At 44.7% G+C, this 19,263-nt stretch overlaps 1 protein-coding gene across 1 annotated transcript in view; it reads left to right on the forward strand.

The window, feature by feature from the left end:
* The window catches only part of MTK (S-methyl-5-thioribose kinase), a 36,703-nt gene that overhangs the window by 4,903 nt on the left and 12,537 nt on the right, over positions 1 to 19,263 (forward strand). The window contains exons 3-4 of the mRNA XM_087402428.1: positions 11,494 to 11,695; positions 18,341 to 18,555. Of these exons, the coding sequence (XP_087258554.1) occupies positions 11,494 to 11,695; positions 18,341 to 18,555 (417 nt within the window). The remainder of the gene's footprint in view (positions 1 to 11,493; positions 11,696 to 18,340; positions 18,556 to 19,263) is intronic.

Raw genomic sequence — 19,263 nt, forward strand, 5'->3', positions numbered from 1 at the left:
TAGGGATTCGAGTTAGCCAGTCACCTCCTAGCCATATGCTCAGTACGTTGGGTTATAGCTTCAAGCCAGAGTCCCCAGACCCCTTCTAAGCTCTGTGACGTGCCCTCCACAAAGGGTGTTGTGTCATTTGTAAACCCTGAGTCCAGTAGTTCCTCCTCCTGACGAGTTGGGAGCTACAAGCCAGTGAAGTCTACTACTTAAGAATGCAAAAAGTAACTGAGATCCTTTGCCGCAAAGAGGAAGAGGAAGGGAGCAAGGGGACAACCTTGTCATATTGAGTAGGAAACAACGGCCTCCCTCATGTGACCGTTCAAAAGGATCTAACTAGTGCTCCTTGCATACATGGCTGAGAACCCCCAAATCCATTTGTCTGAAAAACCCATCCTTTGCATGGTATCCATCAGAAAAGACCACTCCACCTTGTCATAACCTTTTCAAAATCCAAGAGAAGGATTGTGATAGGCTGAGACTCCCTTGGGGTCCAATCAATGGCCTCCCATCTCTACTGAGTCTGCACTTAGATACTCCTTTTCCTTGCCGCGCATTGCCTTTAGTGCAGTAGCATTGACCGCATCAACTTCAAGGTTTCGAGGTCCGAGAATAGTGTGGTCTCAAAAATACGATGCATAATCCACAACCCTTGCAAGTCCTGTATACACCCACTCAATCAGACCTTCCATAGAGTTTGTCCTTTAAAGCATCTTTGATGGGATTGGAACAGTGTCTTCTCTTATACACCTGCTAGTTCCATTTCCAATATCTAACACCCATTGTATGAATTCCTGCTCTACTGAATTATCACCTTCCTGAATAACCCGCATATTTTGTACCAGCTTCAATACCTTGATGCATCTCCAAATCCTTGAGTGGCACAATGTTGAGTTGACAATATCTTCTCGTCTTGCCTTGGGAATAACTAGCAAGACCTGCCTAAAATCCCCCCCTGACAACACCACCTTTCCCCCAAACAGTTGGTCATTTGACATGATATCTTGGAGCATCCTGTCCAGTGCCTCAAATGTGAATCGATGAGTCATAGGTGCCTCATCCCATATTATCAACTTTGCTATCTTTAGAACATCTGCAAGATGACTGTTAACCTTTATATTGCAACTAATGGTGGCATCCGAATCCAGTGGTATCTTGAACCGCGAGTGTGCTGTGCGTCCATTGCTTAGTAATAACAACGCTGCAATCCAAAACCTGTCTGCGTGTTGTGGATGATATTTGCAAGTCGGGGCAATTGCAAGCACAAGACTGTGGCTAAGATCTTGTAAGATGTGGTATGCACTGACGGATGTTAGACCTATCCTCCCCCAAATAAAGCCACCCTCTACTCAAGGAATGTGGGAGAGAATCGGAGTCAAAAAACTCCTAAAAAGCCAACTGAAGGGGGGGGGTAAATGAACACCCAGAAGCACCCAAAGAAGGACTTTGTCAAGCCTTCCTCCTCAGGGCACTTCTGAGGAGGTCGGGCCTTGAGGGACTCCAAAAGCTCCTCATCAGTGAAAGGCGCCTCCAACTACGTGCTCATGCTCAAGAAACCACTCTCGGGATATGGGCGTAGACTGTGAGTGTGAGTGGAGAGAGAGCAAGAGAGCTGAGAGCTTGAAAGCTTGAGAGAGAGAGCAACAGTGAGAGCAAGAAAACGGGAGAGAGAGTGAGCTGAAAGCTTAGTTGCAATAGAAGAGTGTAAGAGTGATACAACTGAAGGAGTGAGATAAGGTTTTGTCCTAGTGACAAAACCTTGGTAGTCACTAACCATAGTTAGTGGACTAACTGCGGTTAGGGGGAAAAACCTCTTAAAGAGGGAAAAGTGCCCCTAACTAGCTTATTAAATTACATTGGTCACCGCTGAATTATATCTATAATTCTAACACCCCCCGGCAGTGCCAATGTCATGTACAAGGATGATTAATCACCAAACGGATATAAGTTCAGGGCACTGCGAAATGCCTCAAACTTTTCACGTGGAAGTGCTTTGGTGAAAATATCTGCAACATTGTCATGTGTGGACACAAAGATCATACTGATCTCTCCTGCATGCAACTTCTCTCTGGCGTAGTGATAGTGAACCTCAATGTGCTTCGTGCGAGCATGAAACACTGGATTCTTTGCCACTGCAATGGCACTCTGACTATTAGTGAGAATTGGAGAAGGATCCTCCAATGACAGATGAAGATCAGCACATAGACGACGCAGCCAGACACATTCAACTGTTGTTGTGAAAGCTGCCCTGTACTGAGCTTCACATGATGAGGTAGCCACTGTAGATTGTTTCTTGTGCTCAGCCAGGAAATGCAAGCTTTACCCAAAAAGAAACAATTGCCACTAGTGGACTACCTAGTGTCATAATCACCAGCCCAATCTGAATCACTGTAGGCATGCATTTGCAGTCACCCCCCCTGGGAAATAACAAGCCAAAAGACTTCGTGCCCTGCAATGCGCTTAACTGCCTGCCAATGCATAGTTTTTGGGCTGTGCATATACCTGCTCACCTGAGATACTGCAAACTGAATATCAGGTCTGGTGTTGCAGAGATAAATGAGGCATCCAACAGCCTGACTGTAAAATGTGGCATCAACTGATTCTTATGCATCATGCATTGTGAGTTTCAGCCCCGGCTCCATGGAAGTGGCTATGGGCTTACAATCATGCATGTTAAATCTGTCCAAGAGTTTCTGCACATACTTGGACTGAGACATAACAGTGCCGCGTCTCTCTTGAGAGAACTGGATCCCCAAATAAAAGTGAAGCAGCTCCAATCTGACATGTCAAAGTTGGTCTGCAAATCAGCTTTGAAATCTGCAATATTATCTTTATTGGACCCTGTGAGCAGTAAGTCATCGACATAAAGAATGATGACTAAAATTTCCCCCCCATCCTTCTTGATGTAGAGGGTGCTCTCAGTAGGACTATTGTGCAGCCCCTTGCTGGTCAAAAAGGCATGAATCTTGGCATACCATGCACGAGGGGCCTGTTTCAGCCCATACAAAGCTTTATTTAGCTTGCATACCTTAAGTGCATTTTCTGAAATTTCAAAGCCTGGAGGTTGTTTGACATAAACCTCTTCCAACAAGTCTCCATTTAGGAAGGCTGTTTTAATGTCCAACTGATGAACATTCCACTCAAAATGTGCAGCCATTGCAATAACAGATCGGATGGTGGTCATCCGGGATGTAGGAGCAAAAGTCTCCTCATAATCTATGCCCTTTTTCTGAGCATAGCCTTTGGCAACCAGCCTTGCCTTGTATCTGTCAATGGAGCCATCTGGCTTCCGTTTCACCTTGAAAACCCATCGTGTACCAATGGCATGTTTACCTGGTGGCAAGTCTACGACATCCCAAGTCTGATTTTTCTGAATGGACTGCAATTCATCGTGCATGGCATTCATCCAAGGCACATTGTCCTTTGCTTCTTCGAATGTTGCAGGCTCCTCCTCATCGAGAAGAGTACGTGCATATGCTGATTCCACTGAATTAGCACCTTCCATGTGCCTTACTGCACTGCGAGTCCTGCCAGGTAATGGAGCATCAATCTTACTCTCCCTGAGAGTTTGTAACAGCCAGTTTGGGACTGTTTTTGCTGCATGTATGTTTGCAATTTCTTGCTGAACCACCTGTTCCACTGCCTGTGGAGGTGGCAAGACACCTCGTGGCTGAACTGGAGCATCGGGAGGTGGCTGTAAATTCTGATTTGCATCAGAAATATCAGCAGGGGAACCCAAGGCAATGGGTAGCAACCCCTAAAAAACATCCTTTGAAGAAGAAGGCATATGAAATTCAGCTTGAGTGTGAGCTGAATTTTTTGTAAATATCACATCTCTACTGACAATGATCTTGCGTGTAGCAAGATTGTAGAGACGGTACCCCTTGCTTTCTGCACTGTACCCAACAAATATGAACTTAATTGCCTTATCTGACAACTTATGCCGAAATTCAACTGGCACATGAGCATATGCAAGGCATCCAAAGACACGGAAATGATCCACTGAAGGCTTTCTCCCATTCTAGACTTCATAGGGAGTTTTTGTTTTCAAAGCCTTAGTGGGAGACCGATTTAAGATGTAGTTGGCACACATTAGACCTTCAAGCCAGAATTTGTGAGGCATGTGTTTGCTTTTCAGCATACATCCGTCCATCTCCATAAGAGTTCTATTTTTCCTCTCAGCTTTGCCATTTTGCTGAGGGGTCAGCCTCACCGTGAGCTGATGCACAATACCCTTACCTTTCAGAAAAGCATCAAAATTTGCAGACAAGTATTCCCCACCTCTATCTGTGCGCAATGTCTGTATCTTGAGTCCAGATTCATTTTCAACTATGGCTGAAAAGTGTTTAAACACCATGAACACTTATGATTTGCGCTTCAGCCCAAAGACCCAAGTGAAATTGGAGTAATCATCGATAAAAGTAACAAAGTAGAGATCACCACCCAATGATGGAGTCCTCATGGGACCACAGACATCACTGCGTATAAGCTATAATTTTCGGACAGCTTTAACTGAACCATCCTTTTTGAAGGGAAATCTGTGCATCTTGCCTAAAATGCACCCTTCACAGGCATGTGGAGGAGGTATTTCAAGAGGTGGCAATGCATCAACCATAGAGTGCTTGTGAAGTGTCATCAAGCTGTTGTAATGCATGTGGCCATATCTGGCATGCCATAACTCTGCATTCTGCATGGTAGCAGTAGGAGTAGAAACTGCAAGAGCATGGGCTGCTCTTTTCTCAAAAAGATCAAGCTGAAAAAGCCCACGCAGCAGAGTACCATATAATCTCAAGGCATAATCATTTTCCCTGTCTCGGACAGCACATTTGTCATCCTCAAAGATGACCTGAAATCCAGCCCTGTTAAGAGTGGACACCGAAAGGAGATTCTTGGTGATACCAGGCACATACAAGACATCTGAAAGTCTGAAAATTGAGCCATCAATGGTTGTAAGCTCAACTTCTCCTGTACCATGTACTGAATATGACGAGTTGTTGGCACAAGTGACTTTCTTACCAACGGGAGGTGGATGCAAGGAAGTGAAGAGACACTTCCTATAAGTGATATGCTTGGATGCACCGCTGTCAAAATACCAAGTATTCAGTGTTTCATTGACACTGAAAGCTGATGCATCCGTGGAAGGATCATAACTGCAAGTCAAAAAGGCATATGTATCATCATTACAAGTGGCTGTACTATCCCGAGCATCTGGAGCAGCCAGCCTAGAATCTGAAATGCAAGATAAAAAGGCATAATCCTGTCCAACAAAGTTGGCTGCAGCATCCCCACTGTCAGATGCATGAGGAGCTGAATCTGAAACAGCCATACCAGAGCTGTTTTTCTTCTCTTTTGCAAGCCTTTTCCTGCATTCTGCAATGTGATGACTTGGCTTTTTGCAGTAATGACAAAAACCCTTCTTCTTGGGCTTACTTGCATCATTCTTAGCCTTTTGTGAAGGCTGTCCTGACCCACTAGAAGGCTGATTTATTGATGTCTTTGCCTGTCCCTTTCCTTTTGACTTGAACTTTGAGAGCATAGCTTGTTCACCTGCACGTGAAGCCAAGTTCTTCTTGGTCTGCTCTTCCTGAAGCAGAAGTCCTATCAACTCATGAAAAGTGAGAGGATTTGCACCCCCCCTCAATGATAAGTTCAGCGAGGTATGAAAGTTGAGATAAGTCTCAGGAAGAGAATTCAGAGTGGTGGTAATAATCTCTGAATCAGGAATAATCTCATCAATGTTCAATAATTGCTCTCTGAGATCTTGTAGCTTTGTGAGGTGGATTGACATGGAGTCACCCTCTTCCATATGTGTATTACTTAACTCTCTTTTCAAGAAAGATACCCTTGCATCATTCCGGGCTGCATACATATTTCTAAGATATCCCACGCTGCCTTTGAGGTCTTACACAATCGGATATGCGGAATGATACATCTTTTCACTGAAAGAGAGATGCATGACAAAGCTAAGGCATCCCTTGAATCCCATCTCTTTTGTTCTGGAGTGGTGGCTACAGCTGCACCAACAACCTGTCCTCTGCAACTGCACCCTGTGCACGAACTTTTCCACCTCCTTGCAGGGGAGGGGTATTAGGTGCCATATCTGCTGGTCGGATCTCACCCCCATTCACATAATCCCATAAATTGCGAGAAATCAGAATATTACGTACCATAAAACTCCAGAGGGAGTAGTTGGTACCATCGAACTTGTCTTCTTGTGAAAGACCACCGAACTGGAAATCATTCTGATTTTGTTGGGCCATATCTGAGAAAGAGATTTTAGTAGATACAAAACCGAATTCCCTTATTGGGAATGAAATGCACAACTCCCAAAAAACACAGCCAAGCACTGGCTGTAAATGCAACTCAGATTTCTGCACTCGCACTGTCAGAAATCTGTCCAAGCATCAAAAGCTCTCCAGAATCTGCCAAAAGTGCTGCAAAACACTTCAAGAAAGGCAGTATGAACTAAAATCTCCAAAATTGCTCTCCTAACACAAAAGCCCCAAAATAGGCTTGAAATTGCAACCAGAAAGGGGCAAATTGAACAAAAGCCCCAAATGGATCGCGCTTTGTCTGCAAAAGCCCCAAATTTCACTGCGAAATTGCAGTGTTATCACAAAATCCCCAAATTTCAGCAAGAAATTGTATTGCAAAACTGAAAGCCCCAAATTTCGAGCTTGAAATTGCAACTAGAAAGGGACAAAAGCACAGAAAGCCCCAAATTTTGCAATTTCAGCAGAAAGCCCCAAAATTTTGGGCTAAACCTCTGAATCTGCCTGCAATGTCTGCTTCACAAGCAACTACGAATCCCGAAAATACCCAAATGACTGCAAAAGACTGCAATTGTCTGCACAAATACCACCAGATCTGCAAATGTTGCAGAAGAACTGCAAGAATGCCTACCAAGGATCACCGGTAGATGAAGGAACTTGCACAATAAACCGTGTACAGAATCCGTACACCTGCAGTACAACTGTACGGAATGCAGTACGGCGGCTGATGCAGGTGTGCAGTACGGAACTTGCAGGTACGGATGTACGGACGAGCAGATCTGCAGTACGGACGTACGGATTTGCAGGTGACGAAACAGTACGGCGGAGTACGGAAGTGCAGATCGTGGTAGTAGATACCCGGGATGTACGGCGCAGATACGTATGGGCCTTCAGGTTGTACGGCGACGAGCTGAACAGCCGTACGGTGCTGCAGGCTGTACGGCGATGAGGCAAGTACAGTACATGCTGTACGGTCGTACGTTGATGCAAGCGTTGAAACCGCAATGGAGCTGTACAGACGCACGTGTGAGGTGAGCGCAGCTGTATGGAACGGTTGCGCACGTAGAGGCTGTACGGACGACGAGCAATGGGAGCAGGGAGTTGTTTGGCTGGAGCTGGAGGCGAATGTGCAGCAGGAGCAAGAGTAGGAAGAACCCGCTCTGATACCAAATGTGAGTGTGAGTGGAGAGAGAGCAAGAGAGTGTGAGTTGAAAGCTTAGTTGCAATAGAAGAGTGTAAGAGTGATACAACTGAAGGAGTGAGATAAGGTTTTGTCCTAGTAACAAAACCTTAGTAGTCACTAACCATAGTTAGTGGACTAACTTCGGTTAGGGGGAAAAACCTCTTAAAGAGGGAAAAGTGGCCCTAACTAGCTTATTAAATTACATTGGTCACTACTGAATTATATCTATAATTCTAACATAGACTGCCTCCTGAACTGCAAGGACGTGGGGAGACTCCTCGGATTGAAACAACTACCAATAGAAGTTTGTGGTCATCTCTAAGATTTGAGTGCATCTGCCCGCTTGCATCTTGCAATCACTGGTCTAAAAGAACTGCGTTGTCATCTTGTCTCCATGTTATGCCCACCGTGCCCGAGAAGAATGATAAGAGAAGTCAGCTCCACCGATCTTTGTGGCTTGAAGGTTGAGCCACACGCTGTTGTATAGATTTGAGAGTCATTGTGAGATTGGGTCTTGCTCTTTCAGTCTCTCTATGGAAGACAAATCCGGTCTGAGTGCTCTCTCCTGCTCCTAAAGAGAGTGGCGATGATGAACAGCATGGGACTGAGCTCCTCACTACTCTTGTATCACATCTGCCACCAGAGGCCCACCCTCCCGTGGGGGGTTCTTTGGCTGTTGGCAAATATACCACGGTCTGCTGAACCTGCTCCTTCTGTAGGGCATCAGGAATATAGAACCCCTTCTGTGGAGGTTTGTAGTAGGGTTGCTCGAAGCCAAGCACGACCGGCCGAATTATTTGACATCATCGTCCTTGCCAGAATACTAGTGGTTCCCCCTTTATGTATCACCCAATCCCCGATGTAGAACTTGTCGAGCAGCTCTAGCAAATGATCATGCCACCGTTGGCTGAAGGAGGAACGAAGACTGTCGGGAAGTCAGGAGAAATCGACCTCCCTCCACGGCGATGCACTGCTCCAATGTGCTTCTCTCAGCTGCGGGCATCGTTGAGAAGGAGACTCCACCTATTTGTCCTCCTGCAACTCTAAATTGTTGAAGTCACCTCCAAGAATCCAAGAGCAAGAGTCGACATCTGGGATGCTTTTAGTAAGGTGTCTCCAAAAGAAGGACAATGCTCTTTGCAAGTAGGGGTGTACACGTCTGGGGTCCCGGTCCTAGAATTGCCCATCCGTAAACCCAACCACACTACCCGCCTTGGATAAGTTCACCTTGATCAAACACCTTTGGGGCGAGTGGTTGAGAAACTAAGATGCAGATCCCTCCGCTTCTATCTATTGCAGGGGACCACACCTTGGGGCCTTTCCCTCGAGAGAGGCGGCGCCGGCGACTTACATCTGCAGCTAAAAACATGTGCTCCTGAATTTATAGAAAATCACTTGTACATCCCACCATAGCTCTCTGCAACTCTTGGAGAAGTATCAACTGCTATGGTTGTTGCTGTGCATGATCATGGAGTCCATACACGTTCCAACTCACCATGGTCCTACTCATGGGGAGGAGGGGGGTTGGAGAACAAGACCCTCCTATGGGTGGGAACTAGGAAACGTCAGGTATAGGGAACGAGCAGGGCACATCTTAGAGAACGTCTAGGGATGCCCAGAGAATGTTGCCTAGTTTGTTCCTCAGGGACTACACTATATGATAGTTTCCAGCTGCTTTTTGGTGCCCAACGTGATGCTAATTGGTTGCATTTTCAGGATCTTTTCCTAGTTGCCTTGTTTTGTATGCCATTTGGCAATACATCATCATTATCTTATATATATTCTATAGACTCCTTCACCCTCGACTACTCCACCATTGGTGATGTGGCATTCCCATTCTCTGTCCCGTACTCTTGGAGTCTTGTTCTAGTTCCGAAGGGGGTTGGTGTTCCACAGAACGTTCCCGTTGCGGATAACAATGCTTGAATGTGGTCGCCCTCTAATGCCAAGCTCGACTGGATCCAATCACGAACGTGGCTCCTCATAGGCATGAGCCCAACAATCCGGCCCACCAATGCTCTTTCTTGGAAGGATTCTATGGCATACTTAACCTGTTATTTATCCTCTAGGAAAAGTGAAATCTGTACAGCTGCGGGAGTTGAGGGAGCTGCCATGTGAGCTCCTCTTGCTAGACCAAGGGTCACTACCAAGATTTGCTTTTCACTCAGTCAAGAAACAAAGTCATCGCGGGCTGCAAGATGGAAGAGGGACTGCGGGAAAAGGAAAAAGGGGGTCGGAGAGGAAAGGGAAGAAAAGGGGGGGCTGTCAAGGGACAAAAACCTGCCAAAAGACCAGCCCAAAGAGCTCAAACAGGAAGCAGCCTGCTCAAAAAATCGGAGAGCTGACCAGCCCATGGGAAAAAAGCCAGCCAGGCCAAAAAAGGGCCTTGTCTTGGGCGCACAGCTTCGAGGGACCACCCCTCAACACCGGCTGGAGGCAGGGCCAAAAAAGGCTGCGAACTCCATGTCGCAGCAACCAATGCCAGACAGGCGCGGGTATTGCGTGCAGGCGAACAGGGGCGGATGGACAAAATGGGGGTGGCAGAAAGAGGACAGGGGAGGGAATACAAAAGAGCAGGAGAGAAGGCAGATGAGGGAGGTGGGAAGGTGGAGTGCAGGAAGGAGGGGACGGAGGAAGCGGAGGGAGCTGGAGCTGAAGGTGAGGGAATCAAAGGTGATGGAGGGAGGAGCAACAGGGCGAGCAAGAGCAGAGAGAAGCCAAACTGATGGCTTGTATTCAGCTACAACGTGCGGACTTTCCACCAGAAGTGTCATGACTTCATGTTTGGGGGGCCATTGTTTGGGCCCATCAAGGGACTCCTAGATTTCAAGAAGGATATGACAAAGTGGAATGGATTTTTTCTAGACAATTGATCATGAAACTGGATGTTCGATGGATGAGAGGAGTTGGAATTCTTTGTGTCCAGCTGAATACTCAGTATCACCTATAGGAGGGAGGCCTGTTCCCTGGTAATGGGTGCCCTGTCAGCCCTTGTTTGTTCCTCTTTGTCGCAGAGGATGTGGGCTCTTTCTTGGTAGGCTAGTAGGGATGCACCCCTGACAATAGGAGCAGCTTTTGGACTCGGAGTTTGTTGATGACATAGTTTGAAGACGGATCAGCTGGCAGCCTAGAGAGTGAGAGGGATTGTGTGTGCTGGAGGGCAAAGATAAAGTGGTATAAGTCAATGGGATACACATTGCAAAAAAAAGGCTCTCCTACTTGGGGTGAGAATTGGGACTTGTAGATTGCTTCCCTGATGTCAGACTGCATGGTACTTAGGGCGCCAGGTTGGGATATATATTGTGGATGAGCAGCAGATACTGGAAATTGAAAGGTCAAAGTCAATTAGAATTGTTAGTAAATTCATAGATTTTATTGACACTACACTTCATGGGATCTCAGATGAGAAAGCAAAGAACCTGCATGGGCTTTTTTTTTTAAAAAAAACTGATCAAGTCTAGGAGTGTGTTGGGTGATCCCTTATAAGCTTATTGTATTTTGATTTCATCGTAGGAATTCCTTTTGTCCTCTAGAAAACATGAATTTATGGCATCTCTGTTCTCTGACCTGTCTGTGCTAAACTATCATATGCGTAACTCGTTGGCAAAAAGTTGTGCAAGCAGGTTGATCAAGTATAGATGGGTTTATTGCCAGTTTTCCTTCTCTTCTTACTTAGTAAAAGGACTCAAAAGTCTAATGTAGGATGCAGATCAAGTAGATATGTTGCCTTTCCACTCCTGTAGGTACTTCTTGATTCAAGCTATATGTATGCGATGTGATAAGATTGATGTTTTCAAGTTGAGGAAAAACATTCATGCGAGGATTTGAACTCAAGCATTTGGAATCAATGAAAGAAAAAAGTTGCATATTTCTCCTTTGGAATCATGAATATATAATAATAACTTTTCTGATTTTTCAGTTTTTGTAGATGTTTGTGTCTGTTTTATTTCAGGATCTTGTTCTTCTCAATTCGATATAAATCTCTTGCACAAACATGTACAGATGCAAGAATTTGATCTGCAAGTTTGGGTTTGTGTTGTATTTCTGTAGGTTCTGTGAAAGATCCCAAGCATTGATTCATGGGGACCTGCATACAAGCTCCATCATGGTTACTACCTCGTCTACTCAAGTTATAGATCCTGAGTTTGCTTTCTATGGACCTATTGGTTTTGATGTCGGTGCATTTCTTGGAAATCTTGTGCTGTCCTACTTTTCACAAGATGGACATGCTGAACATGACAATGATCGACAGGTGCATACAATAAACTGTAATCTTTTTGGTTGACTTAGAGCACAAGGTTTTCCAACCACCCTGTAGTGTTTATGAGCGATCTGAATGCTTTCCCAAAAACAGGTTTTCAGGACTAACATCTAAAGAAATCATAGCTGAATAGATAGGTAGATGACGACGTCTCTGTCTTTGTACCTGAAGCAAGCAGAAGGAATAGAATGGCTCTCTTCTTTGAGGGAAGGTTATCTTCAAGGGCAGATATGGCTTAGAACAGCTTGAAGAAGATGGCAAGAATCTGTAATATTTCCTGCTCACCTCTTTTACTCTTCCTTTCTGGCCCTCATAAGCTTGACAATACATCTAAGGCATTGTCAATGCCTTCTGATGTTCATGAGCAGGTAAGTTGAACCTTAGTGTCCACTCGCCTTACCTTGAACACCCACTTTTTTATGTAACCACGAATAGAAATAGTTAATATCTTGTTGAATATTTAGAATCAAACAGCAACAATAATTGACCTACAGATAATGGAGGCTTTGTATTTTCTAGTGCGGACCTGAGAGTTCAGAGGGGGCAGAGTTGGATCCTTACTGTGGATACTTGTTGGGTTCGTTTTATATTCTTGGACTGGTTATATGCTATAGTATAGTCTTTGCAACTTGACTGTGGACACTGGGTGGCTCTTGGCATCATATTGAGCTTTCGGCATGCTACTGCGGCTGAAAGAAAGAAAGAAAGAAAGTCTATTAATGTCCACGGGAGGCGAACAGGTCTATAGGACAGCAAAAAACCTGTTATTACATCCGTTCAGGGAGGGCACAAGGCAGCTCCCAAGGATTGTATAAAGTAATCCTAATATCCCATGTATTGAGTGTAAGTACAGCATGTCCTCTGGACTGGTTGATAGTGGTTGAAGGGTTGTTTCCGTCTTAGTCTTCCTTTGGCCATTCAATGCTAGGGCGGGTCCCTTGATTTGTGCTAGAGTCTCATTGAACGTATCCTCCTTGTTGAACCAGCCTTCAAGAGGGGCTCCTATTGATCTTCAGTGCATTGCTGCGGGCTGGCTTCATGCTCCTTAATCTTAGTGTGAAGGACCGTTTTATTTGCCTTTGTATCAATCCTTTCTTCTTGATTGTTTGCACTTTTGTTTAAACAAGCTCCTTGATTGTAGAGACCAATTGGTGATGGAACATGTGTGCCTCAGGATCTATGGAGCGCTCTAAGGTGGATGGAACCTATGTGGAAACATGATGAAGAGAGTGCTCATGACATGTATCTCAAGTCAATTAGGTTCCAAGATAGATTAGCTTGGACTCATAAAGAGAATCTTGAGATAGTGCAAAGTGCTTGATTGATATTCCTTCAAATGAACCTCCCTTTTATAGGTGAGGGTACTTACATCCATTTGCTTGCTCACATGTGGGATATCTCCTCCATGCCATGTGGCAGCTTTCCCTTTACTCATACCTTTGCTCTACATATGCTCATGGCACCACAACTCTCAACACCTCCCCTTGGTGCCATGATCCTTTGGCTACTGCAAGGTGGTCAGATGTGAGTTACATTCCATCACCTCCCCTTAGTGCATGCATTGCTACTTAAGGTGGTCAAGTGTGGATTTTACATGTCAATACCTCCCCTGGGTGCTTTCATAGCTACTCTCAGGTGGTCAGGTTTGATTACAAAACATAGGCAAGGTTGACAAGGTTTTTGCTTTTCAATACATGTTATTCCTGTCATACTGCTCATGGCTTGATGATGACCTTGTTGTCTGCTTCGCTTGATGCATGATGCTTTGTTCTTCCATGTGCCTTAATGCTTTATGTGTGGATGCCATGTTTCAGGCTATGGTCATCTCGTACACTTGTGCTTTCGGCTTTACATCGATGTTTGCATTCATGCTTTGCTTTTCCAATTGTTGCAAAGGTCTTACCAATAGATTTCTTTCAATATTGGCAGTGTCTAATTGCATACAATGAATTTGACTTGACAGGCGCATAGAGCTCAAAAAGCCGATCACTTTTCCTTTTTGGAGCGTGTGCAAATTCTTCCTGGATTGCAAGTTATGGCTTGTTGAAGCTTTTGTGAAGAAGAGGGGCCTTTGATGATGTGGCACAGGGATTCACATGCTGAATTCCATACTGTGCTTAGCAAGGGGCCCTAAGCCATGTGGTAGGACCTTAACCAAACTCCAATAACCTAACCATAGTAACTTTACTCTAGCCAGCAACTTAACCCAATGCCATACTTAACCATGGTCCAAGTCAATTAACCATGGTTAGTTCCTATCTTTCCACGTGTCTTAAGGTTAGAGAAGAATAAAATCTCTGCTTCTTTGCATCGACGTCAGAGGCGTGGGCGTGGCGATGGAGCTGCCTTGGAGCGTATGTATGCTTGCTGGTTGTGACAAGCTGTGGAAGGCCCGTAGTGAGATTTTGCGTTCGTCCGTTTGGAGAAGGAGGTCACTGCATGTCGTAGAACGTCGCAGGATGGCTGGCCGGTAGCGCGTTGTTTGCTGGAGCAGGCCAGGGTGCCGTGGTCGTCCAGCCGTCAGAAGCTTCTATGAGGAGGCTAGAGGTGCACGATTCGGTTGAGCAGTCGGGTAGGCTGAGTGGTTGGAAGATAGCTGTTGAGTCACTGAAGTCCCATTTCTTTGTCGTTAGGAGGAGCTGAGCATTGATGAGCTAGAGCTTAAGGACTTAGAGGCTGCCTTCGAGTCGGTGATCACAGATGCCATCGAGGCTATAGTTGTAGAAGCGGTCGTTTGGGCTAGAGCAGCCGCCGCTGACAGCTACTTGTGGCGTAGGAGCTGGCTATGCATCACTGGTGGATGGCTTGGAGAGTCGGTTGAGAGAGCCGCCATCGAGGAAGGCAGTAATTTGCCTTCGTGTTGGAGCTAGTAGAGACTTATGGAGCCCGTCAGGTCATAAGCGCTGTTTGTAGCTCGTTGCAGGTCGCATTGGAGATGCTGAAGTCCATTGAAGAGCAGCTGTTGATAGCTTTTGGATGAGGCCCAGTGCTTTCGAGCTGCTTTGGGCCGCTCTGTGATCTCCTTACTGCTTGCTTGGCCTTGCTTATTGCTTGCTTGCAGGTCTCTCTTTTTCTCTCTCACACAATGCTCTATTCATGGTGTAGAATTCCTCCAAATGAACTCTCTCTCGCAGACATATGAACTCTATCTCAAAAGAAAGAATGACACTCTCTTTCTCTCAATGACGGAATTCCCTCATTGCAATGGAAGGAATCAATGGACGGAAATTTTCTCTCTCTAGGGACGGAAATTTGTTTTCAATCTAATACTAAAACTAACCTAGGAGAACTCATGAGCTTCTAAGACATGCCTACAACTAATCTAGGAATGGAAGCAATCCTAGTGAACTACTAATGAGCTAAACTAGGAGAGCTAAACCTATGCTCTGATACCATGATGGAACATGTGTGCCTCAGGATCTATGGAGCGCTCTAAGGTGGATGGAACCTATGTGGAAACATGATGAAGAGAGTGCTCATGACATGTATCTCAAGTCAATTAGGTTCCAAGATAGATTAGCTTGGACTCATAAAGAGAATCTTGAGATAGTGCAAAGTGCTTGATTGATATTCCTTCAAATGAACCTCCCTTTTATAGGTGAGGGTACTTACATCCATTTGCTTGCTCACATGTGGGATATCTCCTCCATGCCATGTGGCAGCTTTCCCTTTACTCATACCTTTGCTCTACATATGCTCATGGCACCACAACTCTCAACAATTGGGGGGTTGAGAGGTGTTATAGGTCTGCATTACCTCATCAAGTACGGCTTGCTTCTCGGGCCTTTTGAGGTCCTGGATTCGGGCTGCCAAAGCTTGCATAGTCACAGGTATAGGGAAGCTCCATGCTATTACCCGATACTAGGTACCTATCTTGCAGCATGTTGACATCATACCACATCACGATGTTGATGGGTTCAGCCGATGGAGACAAGGAAAGCACACCAACAAAGAATCTTGACATGGCGAATCCAAATATATTAGAATATCACATGGGACTGGAGCAGTGCTCACATAATGGTCATCTCACTTATGATGGAAATATAACCAACTACTTTAAATTGGATCCACCCTCAATGTGTCATTGCTCTTCAATTGATTCTAGCGATGTACTAGATATCTCTAGTTTCCTTGACCATGAGACATGTGGGTCACACAATGTATCCACTTATTGTTCTCATAGGCTTATTTGGCCTCTTCATATCCTAATAAATAAACAAAGTTCCAACCTTCGTTTCTCTGTTTAAAAAAAGAGGTGCACCAAAAGATGGATTAGTTGGAGTTATCCATCTTCAATCTATCAACTGATCATGACACATATCGTCGACCTTAATTACATTTCCTTGTGTTTCCTTCATGTCATCTTTATTAGATGGTGATGGTGCACATCAAGCAAGCCTAAGCCACACTGGCCCACACCTCAGCATAGTTATAGCTTGCACCTTGTAGTCATCTCTTAGAGAGTAGGATTTTTGGCATCATAAGTCATGCTTCTGATGGAAGAGATGTAGATGTGGCACTCAACTTTTAGATTTTCATAGTGCAAAAAAGGAGCTGCCACTATGTGAAGAAAATGGAGTAACTGGGGATGTGTCAAATGAAGAGCTGAAAACATAGCTTTTCCTTCTCAAGGTGACAGAGATACTGCTATACAGTGCCAAATGGGTGGAGATGCAAAAGAAAAGCGAAGGCACATTGTTTGCCTCAAACAATTCTTAGGTGTAGAAGGTAAAGAGTGTAATTGCCAAGCCTTAGCACAATCTGAACGTAGTAAGGCTCTTTGCAAGCTTTAACTTTTGGAACATGTAGATATTTGCGAGGGTGGTTTTAGATGTAAGATTTGTAGAGTCCCTTTCTTGGAAGAGGGGGTGATATCTCAAGATTGGTAGGACGGATTTTGGTTTCACTTGAATTTAGAGGGGTGCGTGGGATCTCTGCTTCACTGCAGTTTGCTCGTGTTGGAGTGGAATCGTCTTTTGGAGTTCATCCAAGCTTGACCTCTTTTGAAGTTCACCCAAGCTTGACCTCTTTTGGAGTTCACCCAAGCTTGACCTCGCTTCCAAGGTGGTGGTTGTTAACTAGGTGCTACTGACCATAGCATGGCTTGTTTGCTCTTATTGGGTGCCATTCTAGGGAATGCATCTCTCAGCTCAAAAGGCCTATAGGGTAGGTTTTGTGGATTGGGCTAGATGGGGTTCAATAGACATTAGAGCCAGGCTGGCTTGGGAGACTTTGATTCTCCTTGCACGGGAAGGTTTCCTCAATAACATTGATCCAGACTTGAGTGCAGGGCATTGCTTTGCAAGATTGTGGTCAGCGGGGTCTTGCCTGGACAGGAGCCATGGAAAGATTGAATGGGTGGAGATTGGATGGATAGTACCAGATGGATGGATAGCTCATGTGAAGGTTTCCTACTCTCCTCTTATGGCTGCTACCTTGAAAGCTTGGGGCAGCTTTAGGAGTACTCTTCGGAGGCTTCCCTCTTCCTCTCTAGAAGAGATTTATAGGCAGCCTATCATGTGGAATAATAGTATACTTGATGATCATGGCAAACCACTTGGCACTTTTCATTATAAGTGGTCTAGATGGGAGAGAGGTCCCTCTTCCTTTGCGGGCTCGTGGAAGGATTTCAAAAGCCTTCTAGATGATCGTGAATTCCAAGTAGTAAGTCATCTCAGAGGAAGTGCAAGGAGAATTCAGCAGATGGATGCATCCATACCCTTGGATTGGGTTGACATAGATGACATGCCTCACCGTCGCTCTGCTTGGCTTGGGACTTATAGAGGTCAATGCCATAGGACTGCAATGAACTTCAGATGGAGATGCCATGGTTTTTAATGTTCATTCTAGGGGCAGGTTGTCCAAGTCTAGGAATGGGGATATTCTTATGGATGTTGTTTTTCAGCCTGTCAAGGCTTTCGGTCATGCAGAGCAGTGTTTCATGGCTTCAGGATGGTATCTAGACCCTAACCCGGATCACATTCCCTTGGGTTCATTGAGGATTTTGGCTTTGTGGAGGTGTCCACATAAAGTAATTGCAGTGGGACTCCGAGAATGGGAGTGGATTGATGCAAGGCTCCCCTTCTTTCGCTGCATGGTTAGTAATGCTAGGAGATTTCAGCTCAGGCTAAAAGGCTGGAAGCCCACTAGAGCTCCTCATTGGGAGAATTTTCAGATTTCTACTGGCTTGCATGAATCCTTTTGGAAGAGACTCGGGAAATCCCTTAGGAATAGAAAAAACAGTAATCTTTTCTAAGATTCCCATATGTGGTGAAAAGTAAATGAGGGTCTTAGAAATTCAGTACTACTTCTTTTGGAAATAACAGTATTGGTTCTTCCCTTATGTATATATTGAAATTGTCTTTTCATAGTTTATACATTGTCAAAATTTATTCTTCCATTGGACAACTAGTGTTGTGCTCTTGGAATCACAATTGAACTTGTGCAAATGTTGATTGGAGTATAGCATTAGTCTCAATTGTGAACGTACATATGATCGCTCATTTGAAGATTTTTGATGTTACAATTTCAACTACCAACGTCATGCCCACGTAATTCTTATTTCCATTTTCCTAATTTAATGCAAATAGGAGCCTAAAGTTCAAGACTCGGTGCCTGATTGGATGTTCATTGCAGGAGTACAAGAAATGGATCATATCCACTATCGTGGAAACATGGAATGGATTTGAGCAGAAATTTCTCACACTGTGGACAGCAAACTGGGGAACCCTAGGAGATGCATATCCTGAAGGAGTTTACAGGACTGCTACAGAAAAACTATTAGCACAGAAAAAGTATATGAAGGAGATATTTCAGGATTCTCTTGGTTTTGCTGCTGCAAAAATGATCAGGTAGGCTTTCTCACCCAATTAACAAAGAGAACAGACTAGGCAATGTAAATGTGAGATGTAATTTGTTCAACCTTGTTGATTTAGTGCGGGGAAAAAGCTCCTCATGGGCAATGACTTCAAAAAGTAGGATTGTTCCTGTTTGTTGTTAATCTGATCTGATTTTTTGAATGTACGCTCGCGTTTTGGCAGACAAAGAAAAACAACTTTTTGTCATCTTGTTCAGGAGGTTGTCCCTAACTATAAAGGGATGGACCAATATCTTCACCACATGAGTCAAGAATGGTGGAAAGATCCTTTGTACAAGAAATCAATGAAATAGTAAGGGAACCAGGGAAAAGTTGTCAGTGACGAGTTTGGCTTTTTAAAAGTGGCACAATTCATCCTTGCAGCAAATAGGACGATGGATCATGGGGTGCAGAACTTCAACACACAACATTTACTTTGGATTTGCTGACGCCATACCACCATATCATACAATTTAGGTTTCTCTAGTGCCTGCATGGGATACACAGCTGTTGGAAAAATGAGTGATGAGTTATGGATTTATTTCATTGACGCACCCTTGGGGTCATTTGGTGGTTAGGGTTACCGACCTGCTGGAACCTCCCTCCACACATGTGATGATTGCATGCTAGCACCACGTGTTGAATGCATGCACAGGTCCACCGCGAGGCAACCAATCACCTCCTAGTTTTTTGCATGGGCTAA

The sequence above is a fragment of the Dipteris shenzhenensis genome, chromosome 31 (genome assembly GCF_047967505.1).
Source record: "Dipteris shenzhenensis isolate YYH24624 ecotype China chromosome 31, Dip_SZ_1.0, whole genome shotgun sequence".
In the NCBI taxonomy this organism is placed as follows: Eukaryota; Viridiplantae; Streptophyta; class Polypodiopsida; order Gleicheniales; family Dipteridaceae; genus Dipteris; species Dipteris shenzhenensis.